The sequence below is a fragment of the Eulemur rufifrons genome, chromosome 5, assembly GCF_041146395.1.
Source record: "Eulemur rufifrons isolate Redbay chromosome 5, OSU_ERuf_1, whole genome shotgun sequence".
Classification (NCBI taxonomy): domain Eukaryota; kingdom Metazoa; phylum Chordata; class Mammalia; order Primates; family Lemuridae; genus Eulemur; species Eulemur rufifrons.
In genome coordinates, this window is record NC_090987.1 from 8150185 (window position 1) to 8176049 (window position 25865).

General features: G+C 32.4%; 1 protein-coding gene across 1 annotated transcript; it reads right to left on the bottom strand.

Moving 5' to 3' along the window:
- Nucleotides 1–573: 573 nt before the first annotated feature.
- Nucleotides 574–1268, bottom strand: LOC138383222 (large ribosomal subunit protein eL21-like). The gene has a single exon (XM_069467883.1). It carries the CDS (start codon nucleotides 1228–1230, stop codon nucleotides 748–750), a length of 483 nt encoding a protein of 160 aa, XP_069323984.1. The 5' UTR covers nucleotides 1231–1268; the 3' UTR covers nucleotides 574–747.
- Nucleotides 1269–25865: the final 24597 nt, after the last annotated feature.

The window sequence follows — 25865 nt, forward strand, 5'->3', positions numbered from 1 at the left end:
ACTATAAGGAATGCTAAAAGGATTTTTAAAGCAGAATTAATGATAACAAATAGAATCACAAATTCCAGGAAAGATATATATCTATATCCACATCTTCTATCTATGCACACACATATATAATTTATACATATATATCTTCATATGTGTTTATATGTTAATGGGCAAAAATATCCAACTAAACACGAATTTATGAATTGCTAAAATTAATAAAGACTATATGAACTATGCTTTTTACAAGGACTAATATTTAAATATATAGAAGTAGATAGTTTTGAAGTAAAATATTTGAAAAAAAATACACACTACAATCCCTAAGAGACCTGGTTTGATTGTGTTATAAATAAAAAAAATAAAAGACTTCAAGACAAAGTGAAACACTAAAATTGAGAAAGATGTGTTATAATTTTTAATAAGGCTATTAATAAAGAAGACATAAAATGGTTTATATACCTAAATATTTATGGACCTACAAAGTAGTGTTTCACAATATACAAAACAATAATTTACATGACTAAGGGAAGAAATAGATAAATCAACAAACACAGTATGAAATTTTATTTTTTTTTTTTTTAGAGTCTAGCGGCTTTTATTAGTTTTGTCTCCTATCCCATGAACTCACAGGGCATAGGTTCCAGCAAGGCTCAAGGTCCTTTTTTCTTATGCTTCTTACAAAGTGTGCTATGCGTGGATCCGGTCCCAGCACCTCAGGCTCCTCTCCACTGCTTCTCACAAAGTGTGAGACACCTATTATGCCATGAATGCATAGGGAATAGGTTCTAGCAGCTCGGGCTCCTTTCCATTTGTTCTCACAAAGTGTGCTTCTCTGGGTGGAGCAGGCTGGCGCTTCAGCTGAACCCAGGTACCTTTCTCTTTGGCTTCCTTCTTTTTCTGATCATTTTCCTTCACACGTTTCAAGAAGCTATTTCGGCTCTTAGAGTGCTTAATGTGCTCAATACGCACATTAATCCTCTTGGCAAGAATCTTGCCCTTAACTTGTTTGTTTACAACAATTCCAACAGCATGCTGGGTAACATTGTAGACTCTTCCAGTTTTACCGTGGTAACATTTGTGGGGCATGCCTTTTTGAACAGTACCCATTCCCTTGATGTCTACAATATCACCTTTCTTGTAGATTCGCATGTATGTGGCCAAAGGAACAACTCCATGTTTTCTAAAAGGCCTAGAGAACATGTATCGGGTGCCTCTCCTCTTTCCCTTTGTGTTCGTCATTTTGGCAAATTACTGGAAGATGGCGGCTCCGGCCGAAAGGAAGGCAGTATGAAATTTTAAAAAGTATCATGGTCAAATTATAAAAACAAACAGGGAAATAAAATCAATAAATTTATAAATGTAAACACTATCAACCAATTTGTCTAAATAACTTCTTTACCAGGCCACAACCAAAAGCTGCACAACAGACATTTGTTCTCAGTGCACTTGCAATATTAACAAATAATTATTCCGAGCCACAAAACAAGTCTTAATGATGACATTTTGAAATAATTTCTAAATATATTAATATGAATTAGAAATTGATACAATTAAGATATAAAGAGAATCTATAAATATTTGTAAATAAAGCAACCTACCCTTAAATAATCTCAGAGTCAAAAAAAGGAATCATAGGTTAAATTTTAAAATATTTCAACCCAAATGAAAATGAACAAAGAACATATTACAATTTGTGGTTGAACTTTTACCTCCACTTAAAATAGAAAATGCTTTAAAAATAAAAGTTGCCTCTAACTCAACAATGAGAGAAAAAAATTAAATCAGCTTTAATTTCATAACATTTCTTATTTTTATTGGAAAGCTTAAGTTAGAAGATAATGAAGAAATCTGAAATCAAAAAAGGTCAAAATTCTTCCAAGTAGTGAAGGGACATAAATATTTTTCTTTTCTCACTCATGACAGAGCACAAGAGAATCTGCAGCTGTTCTGGCCATAATATAAGCAGATGAAATTTGAAAAAAACCAAGTAGGACCTAATAAATCTGAAGTTGCTAGGGGCACTTAGCAACTGCCCTCACACAACCCCTTAGCACTTCTTCACTTGAAATCCCATTCCTACTGGATGCTCACAGGAGAAATTAAGAGCGTGAAAGACCAAAGATAGCAAACCTGAGTGGGTGGGATAGGCAGGAGGTGACACAGCTGTGATAGGACAGGTAAGGAGCATCTCCCACTTTCTGAGTCCCTTCTTTTATACCAACCTTTTACTCTCTGGGGGAGGGACAGCAAACCTTTTTTGGCCACAGAAGGCAAAGAAGCTAATCACAGATTGCAGGTGACACAAAAGGAACACACTGTCTGCTTCTCCAAACTTTCTTCTGTAAAGCCAAAAGTTTACCTCACTGGGAAAACAAAAGAAATCACTCATTTGTATAGTGCTCAAAGAATGTTATCACCTGCTGCTGGGAAGATAAACACAAAACCCTGCCAATTTCCTTTATACATCAACCCTATGGAGAAAAGATACAGAAGGAGGGGAAGAACTCAAAGGAAACAGCACCTATGAAGATTATAAGGCAATCAGACAGTCACTCCTCCCACACTGATATTCTATAGAACAAATCTCAAATTGCTGGGGAAGGGGACACCAAAGGCCCTCCCGTGAAAGGCATATGCAAAGGCTATGGATTAAGGAAGTTTAAAATTCTCTACAATAGATGGCCAAGTATCTATCTCAGGTCTAATATTCTTTACTGATATGGCCTATATAATATCATCTATATTGATGTGGTCTACCCTAGCTAGAGGAGGTAAAAAAAATCCCCACCCAACACCAACTGTGGACATAAGGCTGACTTAACTGACAAGATCCAGTTTGAAAAATATAAATGAAATTTAAGAAAAAGGTTTTGGTTAACTCATTTTAGATCAAAATTACAATTAAATCCCTGGATTAAGAAACTATTATTAAGAAACGAGGGCCAAAGTGTTAAACACAGTAACTGAGAACCAAGTTCTATACATTGAAACTATTCCCAGAGATGAAATGGCTTTGATTTGTAAAGTTGTCTCAAATACTTTTCCACACTCTCAGGGATTAAAAACAAAAACAAATGTTCTTAAGTTTCAAACTACAAATCATTGTACATACATTTTAGAAAACATTGACCTTCATATGTGGACAATATAATCATTGAATTAATAAAATAAATGTTGAGGTAAAGAACTGTAGTCATATTGATGATATCATACTACCCTGAGAATTAAATTTGTGAGTATGTGAATGTCCCAAATCACTGAACAATATAAACCAAAATATTTTGCCTGAGATATTTTTGGTAAATTCCTTAAATTAATTGTGTTTTGCCCTGAGGAATTTAATAAAGGTAGCAAAGTAGCCAAATGCACTGTTAAAGCTTAAAGACCAAATGATATATGGCTTACCTCCCAAGATCCACCCCCTTCCCCTTAATTTTCACTGACAATGGAAAATTCATTATAAGAGCACTGTTTGGTACGTACACTCATACGAACACTAACATAGCCAATTCACACATCTGTCATGTTTTAGACAGATGTGTTGATAATGCTGTTGCCACTGCTTGTAAAGGCTAAAATTACATTTTTTCTGGCAGTGCATGACTAACATCTCCCACACCTATTTTAAATCACACATCATTAGAATAAGCCCAATTATTTGAAAAACTGAGAACGTGAATTAAGAGTGCAGACTCAGAATTTAGAAACATTCCTAATTGTTTTAGAAGTCTATGCATAGTGCCTGCTAAAAAGAGTTGGGTACATTTTTCCCACAATGACTTTATTAAGTCAGAAGAGACTGCCCCTAAGTCAAAGACAACATAGAAATATGTGTGGTGTTTGAGTGTGTGTGTCTGGGTGTGTGAATCTCTGTGTTTATGAGTATAAAAAGAGGAAATTGTAGTAGATAATATTAATAAAATATTAACAGTAGTTATAGCAGCATACCTATTAATAGATGGTCATAAAAGTTACTGAAACCCAGGCCATTAGCAAAAAAGAATTTTTTTTGCTTTACTTGTGAACTTGGGTTAATTTTATCATTATATATAGGTGTGTGAGTGTGTGTGTGTGTCTGTATATGTGTGTTGGTGGCTGCTGCTACTGCTTCTATCAGAATTGTCTATATGAAACATATAGTTGGACTTAATTGGAAGTAGGTAAATAGTCATTGAGTACTAAATCCAATTCTGAATTATGCCAAAATATCTTATTTTCTGTTAAAAATAAAATAAATTGTTTTTCTCCTATATCTAATTCAGAGAAGATATATATAGAATGTAGAGGCCTCATTATTTATTCATGCAATTAAGAGTTTTTGTGTTGCTGTTGTATGACTGTTTCTGTGCTAAAGACAGAGGATAGAAGGGAGAATAAGAGAGTTAGGATTCTTCTCTTCCTGGAACTATAGTCTAGACAGAGAAATGAAATTAAGCACAGCATGAAAGAATAATAGATAATTATTAATATATTCATGAAAAGTGATATGAATGAAAAGTAGACAGGGCCATGAGGTAGTGTTATGACAGGATGAATTCTAGTTTGGCTGTCAGGTAAGCAATGACATTCAGCCTTAAATCTGAAGAGTGAATTGGTTTGAACTGTTTGCTCAGGTGAGAGCAAGGAGCACAGACATGCAAAAGTCCTAATGAAGAGATAGAAGTAAGTCTGTTTGAGATGAAAGAGAATGGAAAGATTTTCAGGATGTAGGGGTGTTGAGTATGTTTTTTTTTTATATGTTGAGTAAACAGTAGATTGTTTAGGTAGTTTTGAATATTATATATTAGAAAGGAGCATTATCAGAAAACAAAGGCAGAATACACTGCCACAGTCTCCTTTGACCAAAAAAAAAAAAAAAAAAAAAAAAAAAATGCACGAACTTAATAAAAATAGAAAGAGAGTGTCACTAAAGAAGTTTGACTGGTGCTTGACTTCACAGGAGTTACTCTTTTGCCCTTTTGAATGTCCCTAAGGAAACTTCAGCACTGCAAATGATAATGAAAGCATATTGGCTTTTGATGCTTAAATAGTTTTGAATTAATTCATTAGTATGTTGACATTAGAAGCAAACAGACCTGTTTTCCTCTTCTAGCATATCCAAGCTTCCAATGTGTTTAGCCAGCTAATGTGTCATGCTTATTAAGTGCACATTTGTATTGTTTTTGCAAATGTCATCTAAATATTTAGAATTATAGAGAAACTGACAGTGGAAAATGTAAATGATTTTCCCCTGGAAGAGGAAACTACTGCTGCCAGAAATTTATCATTTTGACATTGGAATTGATGGATTGAATATAATTCCTGTCCAAAACAATAGGCTAAGAGGTCAACATTTCCTTAAGCCAAGATACCACAGTGACATAATACAATCCATTGTGTTCTGAGCAAACATGGTAACTAACGATTTTCTACCTAGAACTCCATCCATGAGCGTTGCATTTCAATTCTTTATTTTTTTCATTTAATTAGTTTGAATTTCACATAAAACAAGTGATGACATAAAATAGAAAAATAAACAGAAAATGGAATAAATATAATTATAAGATATTCATGATGAAAATGTATTTTTTATTTTATCAACATCCAGGAAAAATATTAGCAATGATAAACCTCAACTTATACATGTAAAAATATAGTATTATATTTATGATGCCAAAGTGAGCAAGAAAAACAGTATTTTCTTACACTTTCTGTTCTTTATTTTTATTTCTCTGCCATATCCATCAACAGGTATTATTTACCACAGCAGTCAGCAGTAGTTCAGATGTTTTTAGAAGAAAGAGAATTGGTCCTTGTACTCAAGACATTTATATTTTGGTTAGGTGAGATAGACTGAAGTGGTGATAGCATGGGGATAGGAAACAATTTGAGAATATCATACATGAATATACAATAATTTACTACATTATCAAATATAAGTGGTGTACAGGGAGACTTTTAAAAGCATCACAGAGAAGGGTATCGTCCATGGGAAAATCCTCTGAAGATACAGTAGAGCAATTAGCTAAGCATAATACACACACGTGTGTGTATAACCTCTGGATTTTAGAAATGCATCTATATGGTAATTTAGAATGATAAATACCTCTTGGTATTGAATTGTCCAAAATCATATGTTAAAGTCCTAGCTCCGCAGGAAAAACATTAAGTGGGTCTGAAATGTAAGAAGAGAATGACAAGATAATATAGTTTGATGGATATGAGGGAGACTGGTTGACACCATGAATTACAAAGACCCCCAAATTAGTTCTACAATGATCACCTAAAATTTGGTACAGAAGGCAAGTAACATGTGTTTGGTACAAGGTAGCAAGAATTCCAGAATCCAGGAATGTGAGGTAAAGCACAGAAACTAAGAAGCAGAAATGTAGAGCCCAGGATAGAGACTGGAGGTAGGGCATCATTATAAGTTCTACACAGCAAATCATCAGGAGGTGAAGTTCTATAACTATGAAAACTGCAGCCTGTATTTGGCCTTGTCATGGAGGCAAGTGGCCGTTATAAAGGAAGTATGCATGAAGCCCCACCAAAAAATTAAGAATATGTTTTGCAATCTGACAAACCTGTGTGCAAATCAGAGCACTATGTCTTATCACCAGCTTTGTAATTGTGGGCAATTTACTTAAGATCTGCATATATAAGCCCCTTCACTCTAAAAGAAATGTGGCTATATCTACCTCATAAAGTTGCTTTTAAGATTAAGAAAGAAAATGCATGTAAAGTACTCATACAGTGTTTGATAATTGGTAATTAAATAATAAATCATTCCAGCTTCCTCTTCTTTCAATGCTTACATTTTTGCTCAGGTCAAAAATACGTTCATTTTGTCCATTTCTAAGGTTTATTACTTTTCCCAATTTCACATCATCTATGGCCTGGAAAGCTGCAAAAAACATCCTCTTTTCTGCACATTTAGTTTTTGAGCCCTAAAATCCATTCACCACACAACAGACAGAGAGATCCTATCAAAAAAGAAACCACTGTCACCTCACTAACTTGAAAGCTCTCCCATGGCTCCAACTTGTCCAAAGAATAAAATCCAAATTCTCCACCATGACTGAAAAGGGCCTAAAAGAGCAACTCCTTGCCTTTCCCTTTTCCTCTATCCCTCTGCCCTTCATATCAGTACCAATATATTAAGCTCTTTGGTAAAGGAACTCATACTGGCTCTTTCTTCTCACTGGAATTATTTCTCCCAGATCTTACTTCCCTGACTTCTTTCCTCCCCCCATCATCATCTCCCCACCCCATCCCTTCCCTCTCCCTCTCCTCCTCATCCTCTGCCTTTTTGTATAAACATCACCTCACTCAGGCTTCTCTGACTTCTCAAACCAAGTTGGCTCATGTTACCCAGGCATTACCTAGATTATTTCACTTAATTTTCTCCATTCTCACTATCTGAAATTATGATGATTTAGTTTCTTTTTTGCTGTTTGCAAAAAAAGAAATTGTACTCTTTGAGCACAAAGGTGTTAACAATATTATCTCTAACACCAAGAAAAGTTCCTAGTCATAGTAAACGCTCAGTAAATATCTGAAGAATGAATGAATGGAATTGAAAATATTACTCCAACATTTAATATAGCACCTATGTTAAATACAAACAGAAACTCTAGCACCATTGTTGTAAATAATGGAATAAATTAAACTAGGCTACCAAAAAAAATTAGTATTCTGGTAACATATTAATTTTGCTTACATTTTTCACAGACGTCATTTAATGTTGTAGCTAGATTCTTCTTTAGAGATCGTCTGTGATTCTAAAAATAATAAAATTAAAACCTAAAAATTAAAAACCTAACCTAAGGAACAAGACTCTAGTTAGAACTGAAATCAACATCTGAGTCTACTGAGTCCCCTTCGATACTATTTTTCCTACATAATAATGATTCTGTGTTTTTTTCTTCTTTTCATTTGCTTAGACCTATCAAAGAACTTGGACAAAAAGCAAATTTATATTTAATTGATGTGAGAAGTAAGATATAGGCAAAATATATGAATACATGTCATAGGTGAGCAACAATGAAAGTAAGACTTGGAGAAATGGCAAAGACTTAACTACATTTCTATTTATCTCCATCAGAACCACGCTGGAAGAATGAAAGAACAACTAGAAAAAGAGAAGAAAATGAAATATTGGAAAGAAGTTCTGTTCCTTACTATTTATATGCAAAACAAACAACAACAAAACATTTTAAGGAAGTTGACATGCCAACACATTAAACATTCAAGTACTGTGTTTAGAAATTTTCTAGAAACATTTGCTATTAGTATTTTCCTCTGTCTCTGTTTCAATTTCCATTTTATATTTGGTTATAATTGACTTAGGATTTCCATAATGGAATATATTTTATTTAATATGGCAGTCATATTTTCTTTAAAAGTCATATTAATTTAGTAAATAGGACAAATAGATAATTAAATAGCTGTGTTTTTGACATTTCATATCCAAAATAAGAAAATAAGTTTCTTTCAATTGACTTATTTGAAGTGTTTTCTCTTTTGCATTAGTGTGATAATCTGCTACTTTGTCTTCATCTGTGTATGTATGCATCCTTTATTTGTATTTATCTATGTATCTATGTAGCTATCCACTCATAAAGTGTGCTTTGTTTCATTGATATATTATGGTCTTTTGCCTACAATACAAAGCTAAAATCTTTTTAGAACCCTCCATAGGCTGCCCTGGTGTATCTTTTCAGCCTTATCATATACCTCAATTCTCCTATGTGAAATACAATCTCTAAATCATTCCTCATGAGTGGTTTCGCAAGAACACTGACAACCCTGACACTGATTTTTCCTCCTCTATTTTTTTCATGCTTTTCTTCTTATGTGGAAGGTCTCCTTCCTTTTATTTTTCGGGACAATAAAAATCTTACTTAGCAAAAATATCTATATATTTATACTAATATATTCCACCTTGCTTCCTTTCCATTATTTTCTCCTTCCCTGCCTCCTCTCTTCCTTCCTTCTTCCCTCCTTCTCTTTCTTTCACTTTTCATTCAATATTTCAACAAATAAGTATTGATGATCTACTCTTTCCCAATCACTGATCTAGATTTTTGAAATAGAACAAGGAACAAACAAAGATATTTTGGAAAGTAACTAACTCTATGAAAAACACAGAGAAAAATAAGGAACATAGAAAATATGGGCTGCAATTTTAAACACATAAGGGTGGGCCTCATTCAGGACGTAACATATGCTTAAGACTTCAGGGACCCGGTAAAGAGCTCTTCAGATTGAAAGAATAAAGCAAAAGCTCAAAGACCCGACAATAGTAAAAGTATTTGAGGATTTGCATGGAGTCCAGAGTGGTGAGTGAATGAAAGAGTATAAGAATGAACATGTGCCCAGATTTGAAGAACTTGGCAAGTCATTGTAAGAATTTTTTCATTAACGTTGTGAGCACAGCATTTTTAATATTTCAAGTAAATGATTGGCATGATCATAATTTAATTTGAAAGCAGCATCTGAGATATTATGTTCATAATAGACTTTTGGGAGTTAAATGTAGAATTAGATTAACGAGATAGAAAACTTCTAGTAAATTACAAGTGAAAAATAACTTGAACCATGAGGCTATTAGAGTAATTAAGATTAGAAATTGATATGATTGATATATACAGATAGAACATCTCATATCTTTTCTATATAAACAGTCTTTATTTTTAAAAATTCATGCTTCTTTTTTTTATTTCTGTTGAAATTACCCTCTCAGAACTTTCACAATTGCAATATTTATTTACAGATACAGTTTGCATAAATATTCTTCTAAATAGAGCTCATAAATGGAAACAAAAAATTTTCTCAACCTGCCGTTTTCTGCATAAATTAATGGCCATAAACTCATTTCCAATTATAAAAGACAAATTGTGAATGTTGTTTAAAATGCAGAAGAAAGGCAAAATTTCCTTTCAAAAATTATTTTACCAAACAGCCTTTACTTGAAAACACAGAAAATAAATGGAATGAATAGCCTAATTCTCATATTTAAAATAGTATCTAATAAATTTCTACTATGTTTTAGGATACCATTTTTATTTTAAAAGTAAGTCATACAATTTGATGTTGTATTTTAAGACTGTAGACTTATAAAGTGGACAAAGAATATCTCCCCAAACTTGACTGATGAATTTGACAGCTTCAGTATAGCATACCATTTTTGATACTTTGGCTGTTATTGTTGCTTGTCTATTGGAATTATTTTTATAGAAAATGTGCCATTCATCTAAGAGTTTTGTTAAAATAGCTGTTGGATTAGCATATTAATGATCACAAGAAATAGATATAAAATGCCATGAACTATCTGAAAAGAATAAACAAAGGACCAGTACCATACGTCAATCGTTTGTAGTGTGACTGATAAAATTTTATCACAAACAACAGTAGTTTGCATAAATTATTAAATCATATGCATACATGAGAATTAGTAATTAAACAGGAAATCTTATTGTGAATTTTCATTATTGGCAATTACTAAAGAAAGAAACACCCATCAATAATTCAAGATTACTTTGATTTTATGACAATTTTGAGTTACTATTCATAGTGCTTTCAAATGTAGCCAGGAGGAGTTAATTGTGCAATTGTTTGCTCTGCAACAGATGCAAGACTTGAATAATAAATTGAAAAATATAATGAATATAATATATTTATTATGAAATAATTTTGAATGGCTATAATAGGCATAAACTTATTGCAATACATTTTTAATCAAAGAATATGAATTTTTACCAAAGTTACTATAGCGTCTGGTTTCCAAATACATTTAATATTTCCTCTGTTAATTTTATTTTAGAATATATTTCTCTTTGTTTCAATAGATTTTGTTTTTGTAAACAACTAGATTTTACAGTTCACAATCCAAATTTTGAAGCCGGTGTCATTGAAAAATATTTCAATATTAATTAATTAATATTAATATATTTTAATGCACTTACTTGCACTTACTAAAAGCATGTATTATTATTTTACAATCTCTCCTATGTATCATAAGCCCAAACATGTACTGTAATGCAAGGAAATATAATATAAATTTACAATGACCTTCTACGTGATTGATGATAAAGAGAATACTAAGGGATCAGAAATGCTGAGGTAGAGGAAGAAGCAGGGATATTGCTTTCACTGACCATAACTATTGTCTGAATTACTTACTGAATGGCAAAGCCATTCCTTTTTTTATTCATGTTAGCAACATATACAAGTGTCTGTTTATATTAGATATTGTGAATATGGTTGAGGCAATAAGCAAGTTGATAGAAGGCTAGACCTCATGAATTCTATAATCTAGCTTGGAAAAAAAAGATATAAAACAAGTATGTAACAAATGTGAACAGTATAATGAGGATGGAAATGTGGGATATAATGAGAGTATGCAAATGAGTTGTGTGGCATACTCAAGTTATTTTTAGTTCTCCAAATAGTGAATTTCAATTGCAGAAGAATTGTTTCAATGTTCTCACCTAGTAAGTGATTCAGAAGTTGCAGATGAATCTAAAGACCTATTGGGTCTCCTTGATCATTCTACTGTTTTCAGTTCTGTGTATCTTTATTCTATAATTTTTCCATGAACTTACATGAATAGATACTTTCCGAAAGGAAACTATAATACTATGTTTATAGAATTAAAGTGTCCAATAGAGAGGATTCATCATCATATCAAACTTGTTCTCCATAGTTTGTATATTAAGACAGAGATTATTCTAGGAAACATCTGTACTTATAGGGGTTTGGAGGGGTCTGTTTATGTGTTTGTTTTGTTAATTTTTTAAATCATAAAGTGCTCTTGATTAGGAAAAGCGAAACAACACCAAAGTGAATAAACAGACTTTGTCTTTCTAGCTCTTAAGTCAATGGCACTTCAAATGCATCTGTATTCATGCTCATACTGTGCTGCCTTTTACACAGAGATTTAGATATTATGATAAAGTAATAAGATCCACGGATTTCTTCACATTTACATCTGGGGATGTAAACCATAGTGCCTTCATTTTATGTGATGCTACTACATTCACTACAAACCTAACTTGTAATATGTCAAAAGACTCCTGAGGAATGTCCTTGAGCTTCTCTAAACAGGGCCCAATGGCATCCAAAATGGTACTGTCCACATTAAAATGTAAATGAGCCCTCTGTAACTGCAAACCAAGATCATTTTACACAGGTGTTTAAATATAACAAGACCTTAAAATCGATCCTTCAGGGATATCACATGTACTGTAGTTGCTGAGTTGCATCTAGGCATAATGCATTCTATATATGTGGTTTTATTGCTCTTGTGTGATACTCAACTGAACTCTGATGAAAATGTCTGCTAAATCAAATAAAAGGACATCTTATCAAGGCCCAAATGAACATCTCCCCCAAAAAGAAACACACATAATTTTTGGTAATGCTGATTTACTTGACATTTGATTAATATTCATTGAACAATTATGATATTAGTCATAAAAAAGATATGTATTTTCTGCCTTAGAACAATTTGTGAAAAAATATTAATACGTGGCATAATTTTCTTGTTAAAGGGAGGATTTTATCCTTTTTGTTATTGTTATTTTATTTACCTCTGACTCATATAATATGTGGTCAAATTGTATGAGCTTCATTGCCATATGTCACTAGCAAGGTGAATTAAATTATCTCCTGGCAATGTTGTTTCTAGAGCATATTCATAATGCATGATGCATAGAGCACTTCCTAATCTTTCAAATAAGATCCTTCACAGGCACAATAAATGTAAATGCAGTCAGCCTCAAATAAGATCTCATTTCCAATGAATATGAGAAAAATAATTTTTCCAAACTGGGTTACTTTATTATCAATGAGAATGCATGAACTTTTATTTTATTTTTTCCTCTAAATAAAATGTAGAAAAGGAAAAATAGGACAGATGATGCCAAGATAAAAAAAGAAAGATTAACTTCCTATTATTTGATGTATCACATTTAAAGTGCTCATGCGTTTCTGCGTCTTTTTCCCTTATAAATGTCAAAGAAAGAAGAATAAAAACTACTTTTGAGATTTAAACTCATCAATTTCCTTCTCTCAGTGTCTTTCTTCTCAGTTAGCAGCACCTCCATTAACTAGAGCTAAAAACTGAAAACAAATAAAAAATGCTCCTTTTATTATGCCAGTCATAATGTGTATTTATAGATTTAATTAGCTTTTTGTTAAAATATTTTAAAAGTTTCATTCAAAAATTGATACTCTTAATTAAGCATATACTTCTAAAAAAACAATCTGAGGCTTAAAAGGTAGAAAATATTTGTCAATAAATTCTTAACCCCATCAACCTACCTATCTGTCACCTACCCAATTAACTACATATCTATCTAGCCATCTATTTATTTCCTTTGTTTCAGTATCTTTCTGGAACTTTTTTATGAAAGAATAATTTAATTTATCATTTCCAAGTCCCTAGGATAATGAGATGTATTCAGAAACAAAGTGATCAATACTGAATAGACAGTAATATTTCAGCATATTTTAACTTATTTGTCTCTATAATAGTTCTTAGTCAATCCCTTTCTTAATTAAACCTCAGGATAATTTCTTTTTATTTTGTTTAACAGAATTACTGCTATAAATAATATTCCCAGAATGAGAATCTGGATGATGTGTGGTTTCACACTGATCCAGTTTACTCCTCTTAGAATTAGGCTACCTGTCCTAGCAATATATATTCCCTCCCAGACTCAACCATAATTGCTATAAGGTTTACAGACTTTGAGAAAAATATTTCTTCCCTTGAGTATTTATGAAGTTTTCCAAGTATTCTTAAGAAACCATTAAAAAAATAATTCAGGACACAAGATGAACTTTGTTCTGCTCCAAGCATGCAGTGTACCTACATCCAAACTCTGGGACATTGTCTGTCTTGATGTCTGAGTAGAGTCACTTGTTTCTTGGGGCCATCAAAGACTATGTTGAAGTCCAAAGCTGAAGTAGTGGCTTCTATGGGCTGATGTGCTGAATTCTACACAGATCATGCCAACAAGGCTTTAGGCATTACTATAGCTGGATTTATACAAACATTAACTTTGGTCTTTTAGATATTTAAGTGTTTGGAGTAGATATGTAGGGGGAAATGCATTAGTTTAATACCTAAAAGTATAAGTGAAGTTTTATTATTTCATATTTTTATGTTAGGAAGGGTCAATTCATGCTTGTTAATATTTAAATGATTGAGTCATTTATATTGGGAATTAAAATTATTTACTAAAATCAACTTTAGGATTATAGATTAGGCTTGCATATGTCACACCCACACACAGATAAATTTCCATAAATGGTTTTTTTTTCATGAAAAATGACAAGCCCAAAATTAAATGTTAATCTTTCATAAAAAATTTATTATTAATTTTATTTTAATAACCAATTTCAAAAATGTTTCCTTCTTTGCAAGATAAAAATATTATAAATATTTTTTTCAACTGACAATATTTCAAAAAGAACTAGAAAATTGTTATCATTTCCCTTTTAATGAATAATTAACAGAAAAATAACATAAAATGGTATTATTAAAATGATGTTAATAAAATAAATGGCAATTATTCAATACTGTATTTTATTCAACTTGAAAAAAAAAACCTCTACTTGCTTTCAAAATTTTCCAATTTATAAAAGTATAATAGTTATATTTTCTTCATTTTACTTCTCTTTGTATATCTATGGTTTATAATAGTTTTAGTAACCCCTGGATAGAGTTTTCCCAGCAGGCAATAATGTGGTTATATTTTTCTGCCAGGAAATAACCAACCCTAGGTCATTATTACTTAAATAACTAGATGATTATATGGCTATAGGGGAAAAAGGGGTATATGTTAAGAAGGGAAATTTTACTTTCTTTAATGATTGAAACATAATTTCTTAAACTAATACAAAATGCTTTACATTTGTCATCTTTTTATTGAAATTACATTAGCCTAAGTTCACTGCTGAGTATATACCTAATGGAAGGAATAAATCTCTGAACACCAGCGAGGGTACAACTTTGGTTTTGACTGGTGCAATATTTCAAGGTTATTGGGCAAAAAAGTTATAATTTAATGTTAAACCTTCTATGTTCTTGTGTTGTATGGAAACATGGATTTTGGAATACAAACTCTCATTACATCTATGTTCTTCTATTTATTGTTTCAAGTTTGTCAAAGTATTTCATGATTTTCATAATAAAATTATTTTTCTGCATATCTAGATAATAGTATTTTGGGATTATTTGAGCATTAATTTTAATTATACAGAACCTACTATATTTCCTTGGAATAAAGCTCAATAAATGCTCTCTCTGTCCCTTATTTCCATCTGAGTAGTGATTCCAATATCCCCAGGGGCTAATACTAACACCTAGTATACATAATTTAAGAATAATTCTTATAGCATTGGTATTTTGTGATGCTGGGTACTTCATGATTATGAATAACTGATTGTCTTTCATTTTTTTGTATTGTTTGTGGGGAGGGATGAAATACATAGAATGACTTTAAAAAGTGATTTTAAAATGATTATAAGAATTCAAAAGACTCATTAGTAAAAATCAGTATCACAAATGTGCTTTAAGGAGAGATCCATCTTTGGGCTCAAAACTAGACAATATTATTGACAGATCTTGTATGCTAGTGTATTCAGAGAGCAACAATCCCAATCAGCTTTTAGGATTTTGGACTTCTATCCTTTGAAATTTCATCCTACTAATTTGGCAGAATCAGCAAGTACTGGCCTGGTGTCCTTGTACATTATTCATGTTGATATTGTGAAATCTTCTCACTCTGATTTTCATCTATAATTTAACCAGCGTCACAAAAATACTAAAATGATGCTAAAATTGATCCTTAATACTGCGGTGAAATGCGTTTCGAATCTTGTACTCTAGGGTAGAAGTAGAGTTAACTGAGTGACCTGGAGTTTGGGGGGCAATGGGAAAGCTGAGGGAGTGAGGCTCCTACTTAACCTTTTTCCGCAAGAAAAACTGCACTTTCATTTTTGTAAACCTGTCTTTTACATAAGGTTTTACATAAAGAAAACTTCCGATGCTATTTTTTAAAAAGGATAGGAACCATTGTTTTATAGCATTTTTTAAAAAAGCCTATGACACTACATAGACCGAACAACTTAACATGCACCAAAGTAATAAAAAAGCAAAGTATTGTTATGTCTTTACCTTCATATTTTAAGGTCCATGAGTGATTACTGTATAATATCAAAAGAAAATATTTTCTGGTTTCTACCTTTAAATTTAAAAATTATTTAAGTTTAGTAGAAATTGGTATCATGACCAAATACTATTCATATAAAATTTAGCTGTATAAAATTGCCAATTTTGTAGGTTAAAAATGATAGGATGTTGACAGTATTAAATGTGTGATTCTACCACACCCTGCTATGTTCAAGAACACAGGTAAAATACACATAGGAAGAAAACTTATTCCAAACACAGATGGTGGGAACATTTGGGAAAAGATTCATAGAGAGGGTGACACACAGAGTTGTAGCTACCCTTTATTTAATGTAGTTTCTTAAATATGAGAGTGTGTGTGTGTGTGTGTGTGTGTGTGTGTAGAAAGCAAGAGAGAGATTGTGAGCAAAATCAAGAGATAAACAGAGAGTTCCAACTGACCATCACAGAGATTTAAAAGGGAATCATTTTGTGTGGAACATGGACCAGGCTAAGAGAGGTCCTGGCAGGCTGGCAGAGACGCCAAGCTACATATGGTAAGAGATAAACAGCTGGTGGAATCTTCTTGATTCTACAACTTCACATACTGGTCCTGAGCACATATAGATTTTTATTTTGTGTGTGGGCACATGCATAGCTTGGAAAATTAAAAGGAAGAGATAGAGTTATGCAAATGCAAATAAATGCTATAAGTACTATGTGTTCATTATCGCTTTAATTTATAAACTTGTCAGACCCATAAATGAGTAATTTGCTGGAGATTTATCATAGTCTCATCTCTGACAGAGCGGCCAGAGTAAATATTTTTTTCAACGTCTTTATTTTAGAGACTTTGATATACTTTAAAATACCATGTCATTTTATTTCCTTACTATAAAACATTGAGATTCATCTTGAAATTCTTCAAATTCAGTATTGTTTTTAATCCAGTCATGAAATGATTTAAAATTTATGCATAAGATAAAAAATTTGCTATGACAAATAGTATAAAAATGAAAAATTAATGATAAAAACCTAACTTGGTCAAAAGAACAAACTTATTCAAAATAAATTTTGCAAAAAAAGAAATGCAGCCTTAGAATAGGAAGATACATTTTTCTTAATTTTACAAATTTTCAGTAATGCTAAGTATTTTAATAACAAGATTATTTTAGAGAAACATTGAAGCTTCTTCAAGGTCCTATTTTTTTAAACAAGAAAACAAGAATTCCTTTAAAAAAACATACACAAAGAAAAAAACCTGTTAATTTAAGTTGATTTAAATAGATTTACATCAGATAATGCACAGAAGCTATTTGACATCTCTTAGGCTCTTATTTCGAATTATTGTATAATTTATGAAAACTCAAAGGTATTCCTATTATATTTTACATGTTATATTATTTGTTCTTTCATATATTTTTGATTATTTATTCCCCACTATTAGCTTTAAATGTTAAGACATTATAACATCCTTATTATTCATTTTCTGTTCCCTCTGTCCTTGCTCTATTACATGTAAAATTTCTCTTCAAGTTTTACCAACGATTTAATAAAAAATTAATGAAACTTCTTTAAATTATTTTTTGTGTATTAAAACAGAAAAGGAATGAGTGAGCAAATAAAATAAACATTACTTATATTTGGAATTTTTCCTAACATGCAGTATGTTTGTTTTTTCCCCTTTGGTGTGGTATATTCTTATGAATCAGAGTACATCCAAATAAACTACCATTACAGATATGCTGCATCTATAACAATTTGTTAAAAACTACCATGTGGATGCATTTAACAAAAAATTCCCTGCTATCTCCCCTTACATTAGACAAACTAACAGTGTTAGTAAAACTTGCTCTTATTTCTTGCTTTTGACACTAATGGGAGTTTTCTGTAAAGACTTCGGGTCCAACTGATGCATGAGCCTAGTAGCTCTCCTTAATTGTGTTTGTAAATTCAATAGCTATTATAGAAAGAGACATTCTTGGCTGTACTTTACAAAAATTATTATACTTTGCAGATCATACTTTATTCATTCTTCACTTTTACACATTTTAAAACTGTCTTGTGTTAAGACTAACTCAGAAATGTATACTTGTCTCTCATTGACTTGGGAAGGTTTTGTTCTATCACATGTTCCTGTTATAACTCAATGCTTTTTGTCTAAATCTAACATAATGATGTTGAAAGACTACTAAAAAGAATAGAGAAGATTCTTTTTTATATAAAAGCATAGTAACAGAAATAAAAATAAATAATGCATTCTGGAATTTTTTTGAAACGAGCTTTTGAGATAAGTAAAAAAGTAATTCAGTTATAGTTGTAAATTTATACCAATACTATTGAATATTAAGTATATGATATATATATATATATATATATATATATATAAAATCTTATGCATCACTGCCCAGCCTCCCTCCCCCCACCCCCCGCCCCGCCCCTGGCTGACTGAATAGGCCCCCTCTTGGCCAAGGGGATATCCTGAAACTAAATTGCCTGCCAGCAGGATAGAGGTCACACATGCCTCATCATGCCCCCCTCCCTCCTTGGAGACATCCTTTGTAACCCATTAACAGGCTTAAGGGTATGGAAGACAAACCTGCAGGTCCTCAATTTACATAACAAATATACGTCCAGGGGCTTGTCTCTGATTAACAGCTCCTTATCTTAAAACATTCCAAGCCTTTAGACAAAGCTTCATGTCTTTAACCAATTATAAGTCAAAGTATCTTTAAACCCACCTATAACCTGTAAGCCCTCACTTCGAGATGCCCACCTTTTCGAGCCGAACCAATGTATGCTTTCCCCGTATTGATTTATGACTACCTGTAATCCCTGTCTCCCTGAAATGTATAAAACCAAACTATAACCCAGCCACACCGAGTCCACTTGCTCAAGGCTTCTTGGGCATGGCTCCGGGTCACGGTCCTCAAATTTGGCTCAGAATAAATCTCTTTAAAATTATTTTACAGAGTTTGGCTTTTTTTTTTCCATTAAAAAATGAAATGTTGACATTTTCCCAATATTGGGGAACATTTTAAGTCATAGATCCTCCAAAAGCATTCTCAATATTTCTCTAAATACATATCACATTATCAAAATGGAAATATAGAATCTTTTTAAAAAGCATTTGTGATCTTGGTGTGTTTGGGAAGCAATGGCCACTTCTAATAAACATTCACTCTGTTTTGCTATTGCCTCTGATTGAGGCTTTTTGGCACCCTCAGCTGAGGTCCTCATTGTCCCTAACCCCATTCACCCTGTAGGATGACCACCAATACTGTCCTCTCTAGTTTGTGTGATGAGCATTCAGAAATTTCTGCCTGTCTTGTACAAGGAAAGAAGCTATGGGGAAATGAGGAAGACAGGTCAACCTCAGGACTTTTCTGCTGCCCCACATATATCAGGCTTTGATTTCTACATCATGACATAGTGTAGTCTGCTAGGAAGTTTTCATTCAGAATTCAGAATTATGTGTGGCACTTTCAAGCTGGCTTTCCTCTGAAACAAGTTATGCTTTTCTACTCCTCCCCACTCTTAGAATTTCCTAGAAGGAAAATGAGAAGAACTGGGGATACTGGAATCTGATCTCTTGCTTTCCTTCCCACTTCAGTGGGTTGGATTCATTCCTGAAGTCTATCCTTGTTCTTTTCTTCCATAGGACTTTGTATTGGCTAGAGATGGTTTCAGCTATGTTTCTTTCCTGAGCATCCTAGAAAATGGAATTTCAGGAAAATGTTTATGTGATAATAATTTATCAGGGAATATTCAAACCTAGGGAAGCAGGAATAGAGAGACAAGGAAGTGAGGCAGGAAAAGAGGGGATTTTAAAACAGGGTTTGTTATAGAGCTAGCCACAGCATTGACACAAACTAGGCATCCATTCTTGCCAGATTTCTACAGCGAGACTACATGAAGGTACTTAGTGAGCTGTGAGAAGAGTGTGGCATACTGCACATAAGATGAAGCCCTGTTGAGTTTTGACGATGGTTGACACAAGAGACTAACAGCATCAACAGCAGAAGCGTTCTCGTCAGTAGCAAGAGATATGGGAAAAATAGCAAACTCGTTTTACAATACAAGATGGATACTACCCATTACAAACCTACTCTGCCTGGTAAACAAAGATACATGAATCTGGACTGACATATAAACTGAATCTGGCTCAGTCTACCATTTGCATAAAAAAAAATCCACTTGCATACTCAGGATCTTGGAGTTTCATCATGAAATAAGATGTACTGACTTTTTCCCTGAGAAAGGAGGGCAGATGCAGTTCTTCAAGGTTGTGGCTAGTTACAATTTTCTAAATCACAGGTCAGCAAAATTAGACCTATGGCCTAATCCAGCCCACATGCCTGTCTTGTATGCCTCTGGGCAATGTCTTTTACATATTTACATACTGAGGAGAAGAAAAATCTGTGATATATATTTTAAGTGTCCCCTTAAGCCTAAAATATTTACCATATCTAGCTGTTTACAGAATGTTTGCCAACCTCTATTCTGAAAACACTACAAAATGAGTTAAAAAAACTAAGTTATAACACCCAGTACTGCAACTAATGTTGAGACGGTAATGCATTTTCATCATGTATTTTTTTCCACCTCCCACTTCAGCTGGTCTGGGTTGCTGGCCTTATGGGATGACTTAGACCTTCATTCCTTGGTTTTCTAAATAAGGAATGAAGGTCCTAACCATTTTGAGGGATGAAGAGGTTCTTTTTCAATTGCCTTCCAAGGCCACATATAAATTGGAAATTGGATAAAATGCAGCACATTCGCAATTTCCAATTTTCATGGTGCCGATTTGGAAGCTTGGGTTCATTCTGGAGAGTAGACATTCAAATTTGTTTGTAGTTCAGACTAGAGGGTTTTTTATCATTATATTTTTTTTTTCTCAATCACTTATTGAGAATTTTAAATATTTGCATCTGGTCATTTTAAAAGTTTATAGTCCAGTCTATTGTCTACATACAGTCTACAAACCTGATGACATTTTTGTCTTTTACTCAGTGGGTTCTGTGTTCTGCCATTCCTCTAACCCTTAGTTTAATGGGTTCTTCCCTGAGCAATTCAAACAATTGTTCAGGTGGGAAGGAACTATCCTTAATATGGACTTTGTCAGTGTTCTTACCACTTCTGTCTGCATTAGAATAATTAACAAGTAGCATGGGAGAAAATGAGGCTCTAATCCTATCAATATTTTCTTCTGATAAAGACAATTTTTTTTTCTCCCCTTGAATAATCCAGAGTTAGGAATATAGAAGGTGGCTCTTACTCATTTTTCTCTACAACATCAAATTCCATATTTTGGGGTCTTTCCCTTTAGGAATGTCATCAGTTTCTACTAATGGAAATCCATGTAACAGCGATTTAAACAAATAAAGGTTTCTGTTTTCACTTAATCATTCTGTAGGTTGGTCTTTGCTAGTATGTTCCTCCATCCTTCTGCTGTTCCTCAATGTAGGTGCTTACATTTTACCTTAAGAATTTTGTCTCATGAAAATTTTCACAAACAACAACATTCAAAAGCAGGAAATTAGGATGTATAAGACAGAAAGGCTTTCCTTTCATTTGGACATCGGTAAAAATTTCCTAGAAGTCTCTAACAGACCATCCATCACTTGCATTGGTTTACATCACCAATCCCTCTCCTGGAACTGGAGAATTGAGTACCTGGCAAAAAGGAAAGCAGTTGTCATGACTGGCTAAGACCAATAGTGATTTCCTAGCTAGAACAGGGTTGGAGGCCACCCTAAACAAAACTGGAACATTATTATTAAGTAACAAAGAATGAGGGTCTGTTATTAAGGGTTTGACACAGTAAAAATTTCTGTTCTGAGTTCACCAGGATTATCTCTTGATATGTAAAAATAAATTCTTGGAAATAAATAAAGCCCCTTTTTTCTGTGTCAAAGCCTCCAATGACAAGACAATAATTATAGTATAAAATCAGAAAGAGTCAGAATTGATAGTTAAAAACTGAGCAACAAATTTATTATTGTAGCCATTATTGCTCTTCCTCTCATATACTAAAACCCATTGATTTAGTGGTTGAGTAGCCAAACAACAACATGAATTAAAGAAAATGAGTATTCTTCATTTCCTTTTTAAAAAATATTATACCAATTACTATGCACTAATGACTACCAAGTGACAGGCATTATAACTCTAAAATAAGAATTATATTTGAGGATAATTAATTCGAGAGCTTAATTAATTGTATCACTATCATATCCTTTGAATTGTTGTCCCAATAGATGTAAAGAAAATACACTTACTGATTCTTACATTGTCACCTGGATACTTTTATGATCATTACATAAAATTCTCTGAGTATAAAAGAACATTTTGTGGACATGAAACTATACTTTGTGTAGCAATTAAAATCTGACCTTGACTTCGCTGTCATCAGACTTTGTGCAAACAGTTGTTCTAGGCTAGAATCACGATGAATTTTAAGAAACTTGTTTATACATAGGCACAGTTTGTGTTTAATAATTTAAGACAATTACATGTTTAAAATGATACATTTTTAGAATTTTCATAATAAAATAATTATACTTATAATGCATTATTATGAGGGTATATAATATTAATGGCTTTCTTCAAAATGTTTTCCAAATACCTTCAAGTAGAACTTGAAGAATGTTTAAAATTTTTACATATGTCCTATGACTTTTTCTGTCAGATATTTATATGTGTCAGAAACATGTCATTTATATGTATTATTTAGAGATATTTAATTTGTTGGTTATGTTAACATAAATTGTGGTTTAATTCACATAGGGTGTCAAAAATTATATGAAATGGCTGGAGTATAAAGCTTTTATTAATATCATTATCTTATTAGATAAATATTAGCATTTTAACAATTTTATCTAAGGTATACCCAATTTTAAGTAACATTTACATAGCTGCTATTTTCTCCAGTTGCACTCACACTAATTTTATTTTTATAAAATTCTTTTAAAAAGGTTTCTTTTCAATACTATTCCTATAGAATATTTTAGACTATATAAATATTACACATTTATTGATGAAATAGTACCATATTACTGTCATGATCAAGTTTGAGTCAAATGACTGGGTTAAAGGATGCCCAAATAGCTGGCAAAACATTATTTCTGGATGTGTCTGTGAGGTTGTTTCCAGAAGGGATTAGTATTTGAATCAGTAATTGACTTAAGAAGATCCGCCCTCAGCAATGTGGGAGTGAATAAATTTATAAAAGACTGATTTTTATTGTTCACATAAAGAGGTATTATAATCAAACACAAAGTAAATGCTAAGCAATTAGATGAAAGCATGGCATATATTTAAAAACCTTTATATAGAAAGGAGTAGAAGTATAGACTATGACAGGTATTGAAAATTAGGACTTGTATAGCCATATTGAAAATTATCTGATAGTCCTTACTCAAATTAAGCATTGATATGTGCAATGACCCAGCAATGCTGTGACTCAGTATATTCCTGTGAAGTGTCTCTTGGGTCCATAATGGGATATGAACAAGGGTGTGCACAGTAGTGGTGTTTGTAGCAGGTGGTAGTTTTTGGGTGCAATCTAAGTGAGCATCACTGAGGGGAAGAATAAATGCAAAGGAATAGATGCACACTCTGCAAGACTGTTGTCAAAAGCAGACTCGTTGTGAACACATAAACTTAGTTACTATCTTTAAAACAAAGCTGTGAGTAAAAAAAAAATAATAATAATAAGATAACAAAGAAGCTGAGTGAATGATTTTTCTAAAATGTACCCAAAAGAAGTCAGGACTTTTGATTCCAAATCATGGAATTTTCCCATAATCCCTTTCCTTATTAAAAGAAATAGCTACTTTCATTTTTAAATTTTACCCTTTGTTTTAGCAAGAGCAGTTTCAAGAACCCACATAATTATAACACAGAAAAGAGTCAATGAACCAATGCAATGATATTTTAAAATGAAGAGCTAATACACAGGCTCAGATTACCAAATTAGGCTCACAGGAACCAAAACACCAAACTCAAGCTTTCATAATTATTTTTAGGAAAAAGGCAATTGAGATGCAGAGAAAAAGCACAGAGGTCTGGAGCATCATTGTCCCTCCATAGGCCCTGACTTCTCACATCTGGCATGTGTCCTCTGGCACAGAATCTTCAAAAAGGGAGAGCTCCAAGTGATGTTTAATGAGGTTACTTTACACAGCGAGGTGATTTATGAAACATTTCCATTTGGTACCCTAGAATATTATATAGCTTATGCAACATTTTCCAGGGCACTGTGCCTCATAAAACCACAGGGTATGAATATTAGTAATATTTTAGCCAGGGTCATCTAACAGTGTACATTTTGCATTTATAATCTCTTCACCCTAGCAAATATCATTTAACTATTTACCCAGAGGTCCACTTAACAAAGTGCTTCCACTGTGTCACCTGAATTCTCTCTTTCCCTTCTAAAGGAAGCAAATGAATTCTACCAATAACAAAGAAAACAAAGGGCCACACATAGAAAAATTAATAAATGATATGAATGTGTGATTCACAGAAGAACTACAAACATGGAATAAATGTGTAAAAAGTAATTCAACAATTCAGTAATTAGAAAGTCTATCTGAATTCTTGGTTGTTTTTGAAGGAAACTTTAGAGGAAAACCTCTCATTTAAGTTGTTAAATATATTTAAAAATACAAAACTCTAGTTTTTTTTTTTTTTAAGTTTTAACTTTGATTTACATATATTTCAAACGTGTTTATAAATCATGTAAAATTTAACAACTATATTTGTGATATTTTATAACTATAAATTTCTTCAAATATTTAATTGACTTTATAAGCAATATATTTAAAGTTCATTTTAAGTTTTTTACTCATTTTAAACAAACAAAATCTCAAAACACTTGACAACTGTAATTAACTCCTGTAAATAAGTTTGATAAACAGATATATACTGAATCTCAAGTTCTCCTAACATTTTTATGTACTTTTCTTAAAATTTGCTTTTACTTTTCAACACAAAATCATTTAAAGTTAATCATTTTATCATTCTAATTATTCCACTATATTCTGCTAATTGGCATTGTAATTTAATGTGGTAGATGTCATTAAATATTACTAATGCCCAAATAGATTATGACATTAAAGAAATAAATATAATTATATAAATACTATGTATTTTTTATTTCAACCTTTGTGATAATTTTAAGTGTTTTTTGGAATATATTTTTTATAGCTTTTTTTAACAAAAGAGATTTGCTGACAAAAATTAATCACCTTTTTAACCTTGGGATTGAATTTAATTAGTTATGTTTTTCATTAAATCTTTTTTTTTTTAAGGCTCTACCTTCTTACATCACATTAACTCTTTTTGTTCTTCATGAAGTTTTTAGAAAAACCAGTGTGTATCAGGGTGTATTTAATATACAGAATGCTCACATTACCCCCATGTAAAACAGACCCAAGATTGAGAGATAAGGATGATATGCTAACTTCTGATATTGCAGCTACAATGGATCTTGAAATTATGTTAGGGATGGAATATAACTGTCCCAGAAATAACTCTGCTGTATTTGTGATTTGGAATTTCCTCCAGTGTGAAAAATATTAATCATATAGTTGAGAAAGTTTCCCATATCAGAAGTATTTAGGTTGGGAAGATGAAGTCCTGATATTAGGCTAAAAAACTTCTTTACAAAGAATAATTACTTCAGTCAAGATAAAATAGTCAATGG

Bases quoted from the DNA above. Each gene is read 5' to 3' on its own strand.
- LOC138383222 (XM_069467883.1), bottom strand. From the start codon at position 1,230: ATGACGAACACAAAGGGAAAGAGGAGAGGCACCCGATACATGTTCTCT.